Source organism: Saimiri boliviensis, chromosome 4, assembly GCF_048565385.1.
Source record: "Saimiri boliviensis isolate mSaiBol1 chromosome 4, mSaiBol1.pri, whole genome shotgun sequence".
Lineage (NCBI taxonomy): Eukaryota > Metazoa > Chordata > Mammalia > Primates > Cebidae > Saimiri > Saimiri boliviensis.
The window spans coordinates 50,947,293-50,962,075 of NC_133452.1; the positions used below are offsets into that span (position 1 = coordinate 50,947,293).

General features: G+C 37.1%; 1 protein-coding gene across 6 annotated transcripts in view; it reads left to right on the forward strand.

Annotated features, from left to right (window-relative positions):
• CEP85L (centrosomal protein 85L) overlaps positions 1 to 14,783 on the forward strand; it is a 233,902-nt gene that overhangs the window by 29,809 nt on the left and 189,310 nt on the right. For all 6 annotated transcript variants that reach the window (XR_012517197.1, XR_012517196.1, XR_012517198.1 and 3 more), the window contains exon 2: positions 73 to 231. Coding sequence is in view for 3 of the 6 variants with exons in the window: in XM_074397567.1 (XP_074253668.1) it covers positions 73 to 231 (159 nt within the window). In the remaining 3 variants the exon portion in view is untranslated. The remainder of the gene's footprint in view (positions 1 to 72; positions 232 to 14,783) is intronic.

The window sequence follows — 14,783 nt, forward strand, 5'->3', positions numbered from 1 at the left end:
AAGGTAAAAAAAAAATCTTCTGCCTATTCAGATATTACATATGTGTTAACTGTTGGATATTTCCCTTTTTAGGCCCAGATTATTCATCAGCATGGCTACCTGGTAATGAATCATTGTGGCAGGCCACAACTGTTCCATCTAACCATCGAAGTAACCATATCAGGAGACACAGTATAGCTTCTGACAGTGGAGACACTGGCATTGGAACTTCCTGTTCTGATAGTGTGGAAGGTGAGCTAAAATTCTTACTGTTTATATATGAATCTTTGAAGAGTGGTTGTGATAAAAGAATATTTAGGGGATGTGTTTTATTGTTTCATATTGAAAATTACAGTTTGGATATTTAATAATGTTCAATGTTGCTATATATCATAAAATTTGATGAATTTGGTGTTTCATACTGAAAATTATAGTGTTTGAATAGTTAATAATGTTCAGTGTTGATATATATCAAATAAAATCCCTCTAGTCATATTAGAGTTTTTTCTTCATCTTTTTAACTAAACTTCTTATTTTGAGATGCAGATTTACATGTGGTTTTAAGAAATAATAGTGTTGTAACCAGGATATTGACATTGATATAGCTGAGATTCAGAACATTTCCATATACCTTATGTTGCCCACATACACTTCTCTCTCTCCCCGCTCTCCTCTACCCCCTTAACTCTTGGAAGCCACTTTACTCTCGATTTCTATAGTTTTGTTTTTCAAGAATACTTTATAAGTGGAATCATAACCATATATAAACTTTTGAAATTGACTTTCTTCTCTGGATTTTGATTCAGTTGTTACATGTATCAACAGTCCATTCCTTTTTATTGATGAGTAGCATTCAGTAATGGTGGTATTAGAATACACTTCGAATACACTGTGAAGTCATGTGTACAGTGTTTATTTCTGCCAGCAGTGATGTATGAGAACATATATATGGAATATTGAAAACTAGGTAAGCTAACCTGAGCCTTGGCGTCCAGGGTTTTTTGGTAGGTGGGTATGTAGGTGTGGTTGACTGCCCTCATGGATGACCTCAGTCTGCAGCTGATACCATTTGGTCCAAGGCCCCCACCATCAATCACATTATTAGCATAGGCTATATGGAGTGGCCTAAAATTCCCAGGTAAAGAAAAACTTTCTTAGTAGGCAGGATATTCCAGGAGCTTAGAGGTTACCTCCTGGGAGGTGGGCAAAGGCCACATCTTTCTCAGAGTATGCAAGGTGTGAGAAACTCAATATGTGAGACATAGACTGAGGGTTTTTTTTTTGCCTTATTACTTTTTGGGTAGAGTTATATCTACTGTATTTTTCAAAATTGTTTTAGCTCTTCTAGTTCCTTTTCCTTTCTGTATAAGCTTAGAATATTGAAATCTGGGTATTTGGTTAAAAAAAGAAAAAACATAAGCTTACCATAATCAAGCTACTGGAAGTAAAACTCATAAAAATTATGAGTTTGTACAAAAAGAATACAAACAAATCTTCCTGGGAATATGATAGGAATTGTGTTGTCTATCAGATTGGGGAGAATTTCATCTTTTTTTGGTGAGTTTTTCAATCTATGAATATGGTATGTTCTTTATTTATTTAGATTTTTTATTTTGCTCACCATCGTTGTATAGTTTTTAATATACATTTTCTATACTTATGTTGTTGGATTTATACTGAAGTATTTTATGTTTTTGGAGTGATTGTAAATGGTATTATATTTTCAGTTTTGTTGATGTTTTATAGAACCTAGAAATAAATTTAGAAATACATTTATAATATAGAAATAGATTTGCTTGTTAAAAAATTAATAATTAATTAATTTTTCTGAGATGGAGTTTTGTTCTTGTTGCCCAGGCTGGAGTACAGTGGTATTATCTCAGCTCACTGGAACCTCCACCTCCTGGGTTCGAGTGATTCTCCTGCCTCAGTCTCCCAAGTAGCTGGGATTACAGGAGCATGCCACCATGCCCAGCTAATTTTTGTATTTCTAATAGAGACAGGGTTTTGCCATGTTGGCCAGGCTGGTCTCGAACTGCTGACCTCAGGTGATCTGCCCACCTAGGCCTCCCAAAGTGGTGAGATTACAGACAGGAGCCACTGCACCCGGCCGAATTTGCTTTTTGTATATCTATCTTGTATTTGTTACCTTGCTAAACTCACTCATTAGTTCTAAGAATTAGTGTTGGTAGATTCCTTGGAATTTTGAATGTGGACAATCACATTGTCTATAAATAAGGGTGATTTTTCTTTCTGATTTGTCTGCCTTTTGTTTTATTCTCTCAACTGCAGTGACTAGAAGAACATCTAACACAATGTTGAATATGAGTAGTAGGAGTGGATATCCTTTTCTGACTATAGACAGATATAGCATTCAGTCTTTCACTGCTAAGTAGCAGTAGTATAGCTATTAGCTGTAGGTTTTTGTAGATAACATTGATCAATTTGAGGGAGTTTCTTATTCTAGTTTATGGAGGGTTTTTAATCATGAATGGATATTGGATGTTGTCAGTTTTTTTCCCCTCAATGAATTGATTTATGATTTTCTTCTTTAGCTTGTTGATATGGTAGTACATTTTATTACTTGGTTTAAAAATGTTCAACCAGCTTTCTGTCCCTGGAATAAGCTCTACTTGGTCATGGTATATAATTCTTTTTATATATTGCCGAATTTTGTTTATATTTTGTTAAGGATTTTTTTGTGTGTGTATCGATAAGGAATATTGTCCTGTAGTTTTTTTCTTCATACTCTCTTGATATCAGAGTTAATACTATAATAAATACCTTTATAAATGAATTGGGAAATGTTCTCTCTTATTTTTTGGAAGAGATTGTATAGAATGGTGTTGATTCTTTTTTATATATTTGGTAGAATTCTTTAGTGAAAATCTCTGGGCCCAGAGATTTTAATTTTTGGAATTTTAGAATTATGAATTTAATTTTCTTAATAGTTAAAAAGTAATTCAAATTAATTGTTTTAAACTGAATGAGTTCTGTTTGGTTTTTAGAGGAAGTGGTTAATTTCATCTAAATTACCAAGTTTTTTATGTGTGTAGAATTGTTTATAACATTCTCTTATTTGTTGGATATCTGCAGGCTGTGTGGTGTTGTCCCGTTTCATTTCAGTTACTGTGTTTTGTTTGTTTGTTTGTTTGTTTGTTTGTTTGTTTGTTTTTGAGATGGAGTTTCGGAGTTTCGCGCTTGTTGCACAAGCTGGAGTACAATGATGATCTCTGCTCACTGCAACCTCTGCCTCCTGGGTTCAAGCGATTCTCCTGCCTCAGCTTTCCTGGTAGCTGGGATTACAGGCATGTGCTACCATGCCTGGCTACTTTTTGTATTTTTGGCAGAGATGGGTTTCTCCATGTTGGTCAGGCTGGTCTGGAACCCCCAACTTCAGGTGATCCACTGCCTCAGATCAGTTTTGGCAGCAGTTCATTGATTTTACTGATCTCTGCAAAGCGCCATCTCTTGGTTACATTAATTTTCTCATTTATTTTCTGTTTTCAATTTCAGCGATTTCTGCTCTTTGTTATTTCCTTTTTTTCTGCTTGCTTTGGGTCTGTTGAGCTCTTCCTTTTTTTAGGTTCTTGTTAGCAGGTTTGAGAGTTTTCCCTTTTTAAAATATGCTATTGTAAATTTTCCTCTCAGAAATGCTGTAGGTGTGTCCCACTAATTTTGATATTTTATATTTTCATTTTAGTTCAGTCCAGTGTATTTTTTTTTTTAATTTACCTTATGACTTGCTCTTTGCATCTCAGGACTATGTGTTGTTTAGTTTCAAAGTGTTTCGAGATTTTCCTGATGTCTTTCTATTATTAATTTCTAGTTTATTTCTGTGTTGCTAGAAACACTTCATGTGATTTCAGTCCTTTAAATTTGTTGACATTTGAGGGTCCATTATTTAGTATATTTGATACAGGTTCTGTGGGTACTTGGGAAGAAGGTGTATTCTGCTGTTACAAGGAGGAGTATTCTATAAATGTTGATTAGATTTTGTTGATGTTGAGTTCTGTATACTTGATGATTTTCTGTCTAGTTTTTCTATCAGTTGAAAGAGGAGTATTTAAAAGTCTACAATTATAATTGTAGATTTGTTTACTTTTTTATTTCTATGTTTTCACTTTGCAGCCACATTGTTTGGTGTGTACACATTTAGAATTGCTATTACTTCTTGGTCATTTGACCCTTTTATCATTATATAATGCCCCTCTCTGCCTTTGGTATAATTTCTTTTCTCTGAAGTTTACTTTATCTGATATTATATAACCAGCATGCTTTTTTGGATTAGTGTTTACATAGCATATGTTTTATATCCTTTTACATACAACCTATCTATATTATTGTTTGAGGTAAATGATTTGTAACAGCATATAGTTGGTCATGGTTTCTAATTAACCTGTTGTGCCAATTTCTATCTTTTAATTGGTGTATTTAGATCATTTACATTTAATGTAATTATATGTTAATAGTTAAGTCTTTCCATTTGTTCTCCATTTCTGTTTTCATTTTCTGCCTTCCTGTGGGTTATATGAACATTTTTAGAATTCCATTTGGATTCATCTGTGTTTTTGAGTGTCTCTCTTTGTATAGTTCTTCTAGTAGTTGCTTTAGGTATTTTTATATACATTGCCCTTGGTACATTATGTATATACATGTATCACAATTTACTGATGTTATTTTACCAGTTTGAGTGGTGTAGAGAAATCTGACTTCTTTTTATATCCCTTTACCCTCCCTCATTTATAATAAAATAGTTTCACATATTTCCTCTACATACATTTATAGCCATATCAAACAACTGTCAAACATAATTTAAGAAACTCAGGAGAAGGAAAGCCTATTTTATTTATTCATATGTTTTTTCTTGTGCTTTTTCTTCCTTTGTGATGCTCCAAGGTTTCTTTTGTTACTGCTTCCTTTCTGTTTAGAGAAACTCCTTTAGTCGTTCTTCATTCTTTTGTCATCTCTGATGACAGATTGTCTTAGTTTTCTTCTATCTGAGAATGTCTTGACTTCCCCTTGATTCTTCAAGGATAATTTTACTGGGTATGCATTTCTAGTCTGACAATTCTTTTCTTTTACCACTTGAAAATGTTTTTCTACTTTTTTCTGGCCCCTGTGATTTCTGATGACAAATCTGCTGTCATTTGAATTGTCTTGTGCCCTCCCTCCCCCATTGTAAGTTGCCTTTTTTTTTTTTTCTGGCTGATTTCAGTATTTTTTTCTTTTTCTTCAGTTTTAAAAAATTTAATTATCATGTGCCCTTGGGTGGATTTCTTTGGATCTTTTAGTTGAAAGTGATGGGGCACTATCTCCTAATTGCTGGGTAGAGATAGAAGTCCCAGTTCCCCACATGGCCTTGCCGATATCTGAGGATGAAGTAGAGTACCTTATTACTGCTGGGTAGCGGTGGAAGTCCAGGGTTCCCAGGTTATCACCACTGACACCACATTGTGGGTTGCCTTATTACTACTCAGTGATGGTGAAAGTTTTCAGTCTCTGATAGACTTCCTCTGATACTACCTAACGGTAGAGGGGAAGATGTGTACCATATTGCTGATAGGGGTGAAGGCCCTTGTCTCCCTACTTGGCCTTCTTGGATACTACTGTGGTGGTACTATTAGGGTGCTTCATTATAGCCTGGCAAGTTTAGAAGTCTAGGTACCCCACTTGGCTTTTGTTAGCATGGGTGGGAGTTCCCAGAAGGTAAAATTAGTATTATTAATTTGATGAAGAGTTTGAGCTGCATTTAAAATCTGCTGTTACTTATTATAGTTATCTGTACAACCTTGAATAATTTCTCACTTCTTTGAGCCTCACTTAAAAAATTTCTAAATTGAAGATAACTCTATGTGTGGTGATTTGATATGATGACTTTTAAGTAGCTTAGCACAGTTTTCATTATTATCAGTGCTCAAGAAGTGATTCTTGTTCTCCTTCCTTGCTCCCTTATGTTTTTTAGTGTCTCTCTTCTCATTTTTTTTCTTCCTGGAAATGTTTTCTGACTTATCTGAAGTGATATTTCTCTTGCCATCCTCACAATTTTGTGCCCCCTGGTTTATTTTGGGGCTGTTTATTGTTTGTATCATAGGACAGGAACTAGTATGTACTGGGTGTTCAATTTTGTTGAATGAAACAGTGGATATGTAGACTCTCAGTTAAGGTTTCTGTTTCGGCCAGGTGAGGTGGCTCATAACTGTAATCCCAGCACTGTGGGGAGGCTGAGGTGGGTGGATCACGAGGTCAAGTGATCGAGACCATCCTGGCCAACATGGTGAAACTCCGTCTCTACTAAAAATATGAAAATTAGTTGGGCGTGGTGGTGTGTGCCTGTAGTCCCAACTACTTGGGAGGCTGAGGCAGGAGAATTGCTTGAACCCAGGAGGTGGAGGTTGCAGGGAGCCAAGATTGCGTGCGCCACTGCACTCCAGCTGGGCAACAGTGCGAGACTCTGTCAAAAAAAAAAAAATAAAGGATTCCTGTTTCTACCCACGTTTTTATTCAATCCTGGTTTTATATTTGGTATTTCTGAGGTTGTAGTGTTGCATTCTTCTGTTCTGCTTCAATATTTAACATCCTTTGTTTTCTATTGTCAGGAATTTTTTTTCTCATCTCTTTCCCTTGATGCTCCCATATTGTTCATTGGTGTGGGTTTCTGTGTTTTACTTTTTTGTCATTTCACTGGGTCTTGGGAGGGAGGTAATATATGTTTGTATACTCAGGCAATGATTTTGAACCAGAAATCCTGTTACAGGTGTAAGTGAAAAAGCAAATAAAGAGAAAAGAACTTAAAAAGAGATTGTCAAACTTGTCCTTAATGTCAACTACTATATGTACTACTCATTTTTCCTGGTTTATAAAGTTAATAAATACACATTTACAAAAACATAAAGATGAACATTGTTTTAAAAGCAAATTTGTATTTCAAGTATTATTCATGGATTTGAAAAATTTGACTTCACATAGAATTATTTTGAAAAATTTTATGGAGCAAAAAAAGTCTCCCTTTATTTCATTCTCTTCTTTAATTCTTGCTTTTCAAGAGGTCACCGGTGTTATTAATGTGTTGTGTATTCTTCCAGACCTTTTGCTATCTTTTCTGTTACTCAGGGTGACCATCTTGCCCAGAGACCGTGTGTTAAAACTCCAAGTCAGAGGCTGGATTAAAGATAATTGGGCCCATCTAGGGGCAAATTTAAGCCTTGTAAGTTTGATGTTGGGTGCTAAGCAGAGTGGCTAATGTCTATGTTTATCACATGTATTTTGTTCTGGCCAGAACACAAAAAAGTTTTTTTTTTTTTTTTTTTTTTTTTGTGTGTGTGTGTGTTGTGGCTTGGCACCCATGGCTATGGTACCACAAGCTGGATCACTAGGGCCACTCAGGGATAGGGAACCCAGAAGCCTTGCATGCCGACAATAGGGAAAGAATTTTTTACCAGCCAGTTCTGGGGCTTCTCTCTCTCTCTCTCTCTCTGCAAATGGTTGAATGAATGGGGGAAAAAAAAAATCAGTGTTTATCTCCTCTGTAAAGTTTTGATTAATGCAAAAAATTATTCTAAGGCTAGTCTTAAGCTGGTGTGTCTTGTGCTATGAGTTAGTTTTTCTGTGTCAAGGGATACATCAGGATAAAACATGGACTTAAAACACCTATAAACTGCTTTTCAAGACGACCCAGCAAGCTGGTTGGTAAGAAACTTGGGTGCAGGTCTCTGAAACAAACAAAAAAACTGGATGAAGTCTCTACCTTGTTTTGTGTCCTTGAGAGCTTGACCTTGTAACCACGTGGCAGTACTTTTGGTCTCCCCTTTCCAGGGAACAGAAATTTTAGGGCTTATGTCATAGTTAGCTCTAAAAATTATATTAAATAGTTAAAAACCTTTGCAAGCTCAAAATGAAGTATTGTAGACTAATTTTGGGAAAGGAAATGGGGACTGCCCTTTACTGTAGCTCAGTAGCTAAGGTTTTGCACTTTTCCAAGTGATGATCCAGGTTCAGTTCCTCACTAGGAAGTAAGTTATTTCAGTGGTTAATATCTGTGATCTTTTCTATTCTCTTCTCCTCCATGGACTGTCTTAAATTTTCCTTTCTCTAAGCACCTTTGGTAAAGTTCAGAAGCTAGAAATATTGACCGCTAGGCATGGCTAAAGTCAGGTAGTAAGAGATCTGAAAGGATTTATTTTTTAAAGAGCACTATGATTAAAGTCTGGATAAACAAGGTATAGATATATTTAAAAGGCCTTTATGTTTTTCTCTTCTTGGAACTTATATTTCTGGAAAAAGGTTTTTCTTCTCAGTCAACTAAATTATTTTTCTACGTTTGTTTTTTTTTTCTTGCCACTCTTAATGCACTCATGAGAAGGCCCTAAGATAACTTCTGGTAGCCCTTGGGAAAAACAGAGGAGGCATCACAGACCCCATTTTGAGGAAAAACCTGTTTTATCCTCAAGAAACCCCAGGAATTAAAAATAGATGGATCCCTTTCAAAATCAGAGGCTCTGTTCTGTTTTCTATTGTGTTATCTGATGGTTTTGAGTTTTGAGGGTATCAGAAATTACTATGGATTATGAGAGAGCTTTGGTGTGCAATAACTAGCTGAATCTTGTGTGTATATTTATGTGTGTTGTATGTTTATGTATAAAAGACCTCTAATTAATTGTCATAGAAAAATAAGCACTTAAATATTTTGTCAGAAAAATGGAAACTTTAATGCCTTTTTGTTCATGTGACTTTAGTAATCTTTTGGAAATAAAGACAGTTTAAAAATTATTGGTAAAATAAAATGTCTTGAAAATGTAGATATTTGGTCTAAATTAAGGTCAGATATCAGATTTGCTAAATGCTTAAAGTCAGACTGTTTCTTTGACTTTTCAAAACTCTTCAATACTACCTTAAAGCCATTAGATTCTAGATAAGTCCAGGGGACCTGTGGAGTTAGCCATATTCCCTACCTATGCTGGAGAGTCAACTCTTTTTTTTTTTTTTTTTTTTTGAGACGGAGTTTCACTCTTGTTATCCAGGCTGGAATGCAATGACGCCATCTTGGCTCACTGCAATCTCCGCATCCTGGGTTCAGGCAATTCTCCTGCCTTAACCTCCTGAGTAGCTGGGATTACAGGCACGCACCATCATGCCCAGCTAATGTTTTCTATTTTTAGTAGAGACGGGGTTTCACCATGTTGACCAGATGGTCTTGATCTCTTGACCTTGTGATCCACCCGCCTCGGCCTCCCAAAGTGTTGGGATTAAAGGCTTGAACCACCGCACCCGGCCTGAGAGTCAACTCTTATCTGAATTTCTGCCTGGTGTGCCCTACACTAGGCTCCATACCTAGTACACTATTAAAATTACTTACTAACCAGCGTTTTCACCAAAAGTAAAAGTTAACTTTGTAACATGTCATTGAGACTATTGAAAACAGTTCTACATGTGAAGTATGTAAGGAAAGTAAAATGTATTCATGGTAAAGATTTTAAGAAGGCAAGGGAATGTGGATTTTGCCTAAAGAGTTAAAGCATTGTTTAAGTTAGAATAAAGCTAAAGGTTTGAACAGTTTTGGATAGTGTGGAAAAATTATGAGAGATTCTGTGTGTGAACATATTGGCTAAAGTTAAAGGGGTATTACTCACTTTTTCTGTAAAAAAAACAACAGGTTTTTCCTAGAGCACTAGTTTGTTCTTTCACAAAAACATGTAAAGGATTATAAAAGGTTTATAAGAATCTTACGTTATGGTCAAGCCAATTCAGATTGGACAAACATTTATAAGGTTTTATTAAGAATTGTGGGAGAGATGATCCAAGACAGCCGAATAGGAACAGCTCTGGAGTGCAATTCCTAGTGAGAACGTAGAGAATGAATGATCACCGCATTTCCAAACGAGTTTTTACTGCCCACAGATCAGGAGATTCCTGGGCAGAAGAGCTCCACGAGTCTCTAGCACAGCTGTTTCAGCCAGCACAGCGGGTCTCCGCACAAAAACTCACACAAATCTGGGCAGCCATTTCAACTGGCGCCTGGAATACCTGGGAGACAGAGTCGCCCATTCAACTGGTAAAAGGGGGCTGAAACAGGGAGCCAGGTAGTCTGGCTCGGCGGGTCCCACCCCCACAAAGACCAGCAATCTGAAACACTCTGGATTGAGAGTTTCACAGCAAGCGCAGCAGGACCTGGGACAGTCCAGCTCCATGGGGGGAAGAGCGTCTGCCATTACCTAGGGAGTCCACAACTACTGAGGCAGACCGCCATTACCGAGGCAGTTCTAACTATACCTCTATAAACAAAACAGCAAGGAAGTTCACACAGCAGCTGGGCAGAGCCCACGGCAGCTCAGTGATGCCTCTGCTGGCAGACTGTGACTAGGTTACCTCCTCACTGGGCAGGGCATCTCTAAAAAAAGGCAGCAGCACATCAGGAACTTATAAATAAAGCCCCACCTTTCCAGGACAGAGCACGTGGGGAAAAAAAGGTGGTTATGAGGTCTGCTGTAGCAGACTTAAAAGTACCTGCTCAGCAGCTCTGAGTGGAACAATGGAGCTCACAGCTCACCATTTATTTGAGCTCCTATAAGGGACGGACTGTTTCCTAAAGCAGCTCCCGATCCCTGTTTATCCAGAGACACCTCATAAAGGAGAACTCAGGCTGACATCTGGCAGGTATCCTTCTGGAACAAAGATAACAGAAGAAGAAACTGGCAGCAGCCCTTACTGTTCTGCAGCTGCTGCAGGTGATCCCTAGGCAAGCAGGGTCTGGAGTCGACCTCCAGCAGTCCTACAGCAGAGGGGCCTGTTAGAAGGAAAACTAAAAAACAGAAAGAAAGAACTTCATCATCAACAAAAAGGACATCCACTCAGAGACCACATCTGAAAGTCACCAACTACAAAGACCACAGGTAGATGAATCCACAAAGATGGGCAGAAACCAGCGCAAAAAGGATGAAAGCACCTAAAACTAGAGCACCTCACCTACTCCAGAGGATCCCAACTGTTCACCAGCAAGGGAAGGAGTTTGGATGGAGAATGAGTCTGATGAATTGACAGAAACAGACTTCAGAAAGTGGGTAATAACAAACTTCTCTGAGCTAAAAGAACATGTTCTAATCCAATGCAAAGAAACAAGGAACATTGAAAAAAGGTTTGACGAAATGCTAACGAGAATAAACAGCTAGAGAAGAATATAAATGAACTGATGGAGCTGAAAAACACAACACAAGAACTTCGTGAAGCATGCACGAGTTTCAATAGCCAAATCGATCAAGTAGAAGAGAGGATGTCAGAGACTGAAGATCAACTCAATGAAATAAAACGAGAAGGCAAGATTAGAGAAAAAAGAGTGAAAAGAAATGAACAAAGCCTCCAAGAAATACGAGATTATGTGAAAAGACCTAATAATCTATGTTTGATAGGTATACCTGAATGTGACAGAGAGAATGACTCCAAGCTGGAAAACACTCTTCAGGATATTAGCCAGGAGAACTTCCCCAACCTAGCAAGGCAGGCCAATATTCAAGTAAGGAAATACAGAGGACATCCCAAAGATACTCCTCAAGAAGAGCAACCCCAAGGCCTCTTGGAAAAAAAAAAATTCTGTTTGACATATCTAGCATCTGTGAGGCATTGTTATTTTGCACGTCGTGAGACTTATTTCTTTGGTAATTAGGCACATGCGCACATATGCATCTGCACGCTCACAAGCATGCACGCACATGTGTGTGTACACCACTAACAATGCTGTCATGAAAATTTATTTGGCAAAAATAACTTTGATATTTAATTTATAACACATCTTCAGCTTTCTTTTAAAACTCCATTTTTATAAAACAAGATGTGTGTTCTCCCACCTAAAAGACATTAAACACAGTTTAAAAGTTAAAAAAAAAATTGCGTTTAAGATTAATAGTAGATTAAAGGTGAAATTTGGCTTATTTGGTGTAAAAATCACACAGGAAGCATTATCAAATGTAAAATGGTGTTTTGCTTTCTTTGGACTATATTTAATAAATGTGTTATTGGGTTATGTTCCAAAGTTATGAGAAACTCCTGTAATTCTAATGTGACTTAGTGTATGTTATTTAGAATTGTTATGTAAAATTCTGTGTACTACAGAATTAACTAGATTTCCTTATCAGCTGTGGCTTTAATAGTGGCTAGCCTAAAACTTTTTACCGTCTGGAGACAATTATTGTCTTGTTTTAGTCTCCTTTAGAAGGTGGTTTATAATCAACTATAGAACTCTGGCAGGTGTTCTTATGTTCAGATTTTCTGATAACTTTGGAGATTGTGACATCAGAATAAAGGAAAAAAGTTTCAGAACTCTCATGGAGAGCTAAAATCAAAATTCTACCAAACAGAAGTTAACCATGTCACTAAACTGAAGACATCTAATCTTTTTAACTTTGCTTAAAACTTCACTGATCCTTTGTCTTTAGAGTCAAGAAAACTTCTTTTGAGCTATTTACAGCCTTTAACAGTTGAGTGTACTTCTATGAACAAAATTTGGAGCATATATATTTCTCTATACCTGATTTCTCCAGAATTTGGAAACCAGTCGTGAGTATTCTTAACTTATGGCAATATAGTTATTTGCATAGGTACAATAAGAATCTGTTTCCTTTTGTAACAGGGCACAATTGGAGAAATTGGTTATTTTACCAAGGCTTTGATTAGAATGGTATGTTTTCCTTTCAGATATTAAACTTGACTTATACAGCCAATTAAAGCCCCTTGGGGATCTGGCCTCATACCTTGCATAAACAGTCCCTGTACAGGGTTTCTGACCTGTCGTAAGTAAAGAATGCCACTTTCTGTCAGGTCCAGGAGCCCTAAGTTTTCTTGGGACCCTAAGAGGAGAGGAATGTACCCAATTGATAGATACTTGAGGGGACAAACTCAAGGCTGGGCTTGGCTTTACAAGACTCTTATCTGAAATCCCATCTATGGAACAGAGTTCCATCAAAGCCAATTTAAAAAGAGCTTATGTGAAAAATAATTATGCCTGCTGTACTTTATACAATCAGACCAAGTATAATAAAGCTGATTGGTCTTACTGTAATTTGTCTTTACTAAAAGTGAGCAACTGGAGAGGGAAATAATTTTCAAAAACTATGGTACAGTTGTTATTAAATTCTAGTCTCATTAATTGTTTTTAAGTTTGTTTCTGCAGTTTAGGCTAACTCTGCTTATTCGCATCAACCAACCAGTGATCTCTGACTGCTGCTCAGAACAAGAGGGTTGAGTAATATAAAAATCTGAAATCAGTGTTCTAATTCTGGCACATTGCAGTCAGCTAGCAACTGCATATCAGCTTGGTTTCAGCAGTTGCCCAGTTCATGGAAAGCCTTCTAATTTAGTTTACTTGAAATAACTTTACTTATTTTGCTGTGTTCTTGTGGAATATATTGCTGTTACGCTCTTTGTTTAGGAGTACAGGACAAGCTTACTGAATATTTTCTTAAATTAAACATTAGTCTTCCAGTTATCACCTTTTGTTGAAACTCATGAGTCGTGAATGGACCTTACCATACTGATGCTTTCTAACTGAGCTACTCCCTGCCCTGAATGCAAGAGACCCTCATAATTAGGCAGGAATATCATCTCCCCTATTCAGCCTGAAGAAGTTACAGAAGAAGATGGATCTTCATCCCTCTGCAACCCTTAGGATTAAGAGTTCTCTTATAAAAGGGAGGGTGGAAATGTCAGAGGTGTGTGGACCAGAGCAACTCCCTCTTAAACAGGAGCTGGGCAAAATGAGGCTGAGACCTACTGGGCTGCATTCCTAGATGGTTAAGGCATTCTATGTCACAGAGTAAGATAGGAGATCAATACAACATACAGGTCATAAAGACCATGCTGATAAAACAGGTTGCAGTAAAGGAGCCAGCCAAAACCTACCAAAACCAAAAGTGGTGACGAGAGTGACTTTTCGTTGTCCTCACTGCCACACTCCCACCAGTGCCATGACAGTTTATAAATATCCTGGAAATGTCAGGAAGTCACCCTATATGGTCTAAAAAGGAGAGCACGAGTAATCCACCCCTTGTTTAGCATATCATCAAAATATAACCATAAAAATGGGCAACCAGCAACCCTCGGGGCTGCTCTGTGGGGTAGCCATTGTTTTATTCTTTTATTTTCTTAATAAACTTGCTTTCACTTTGAAAAAGTTCTGTTATAATACCCAAAGAGCTGAATTTTAAACCAGCACCAGAAAAATTAAGAATCAAGTTGGTAACTTGATTGGCAATTTATATCATTAAAAAAAAAAAAACCCAAAAGGCTCAGGGACTGACAGTACCAGGTTTGCAAGTTCTCTCCATTATAAAGTAATAAATTTTCTTCTTTCTATAGTCTGTTCTTTGGAGGCAAGTCAAAAAGGGACGGTTTAACTCCATCTCCTTTAAGGAAGGGTATCTGAATTTATTATTTGGAATTCTTCTTGAAGATATGTTTGTCACTTGTCTCCCATTTATTTGTTCAATTGCTTATTTATGTCAATATGGACTTCTGTATGTACACATTTTTTAACTAAACTTAAGACTTTATTAGAATTTTACCCGTTTTTCTATGAATGTCCTTTTCTGTTCCTGGTTCCTATCCAGGACACCACATTACATTTAACTGTAATGTTTTATTTATTTATTTTTTTGAGACGGAGTTTCACTCTTGCTACCCAGGCTAGAGTGCAATGGCGCGATCTCGGCTCACCACAACCTCCGCCTCCTGGGTTCAGGCAATTCTCCTGTCTCAGCCTCCCAAGTAGCTGGGATTACAGGCACGCACCACCATGCCCAGCTAATTTTTTGTATTTT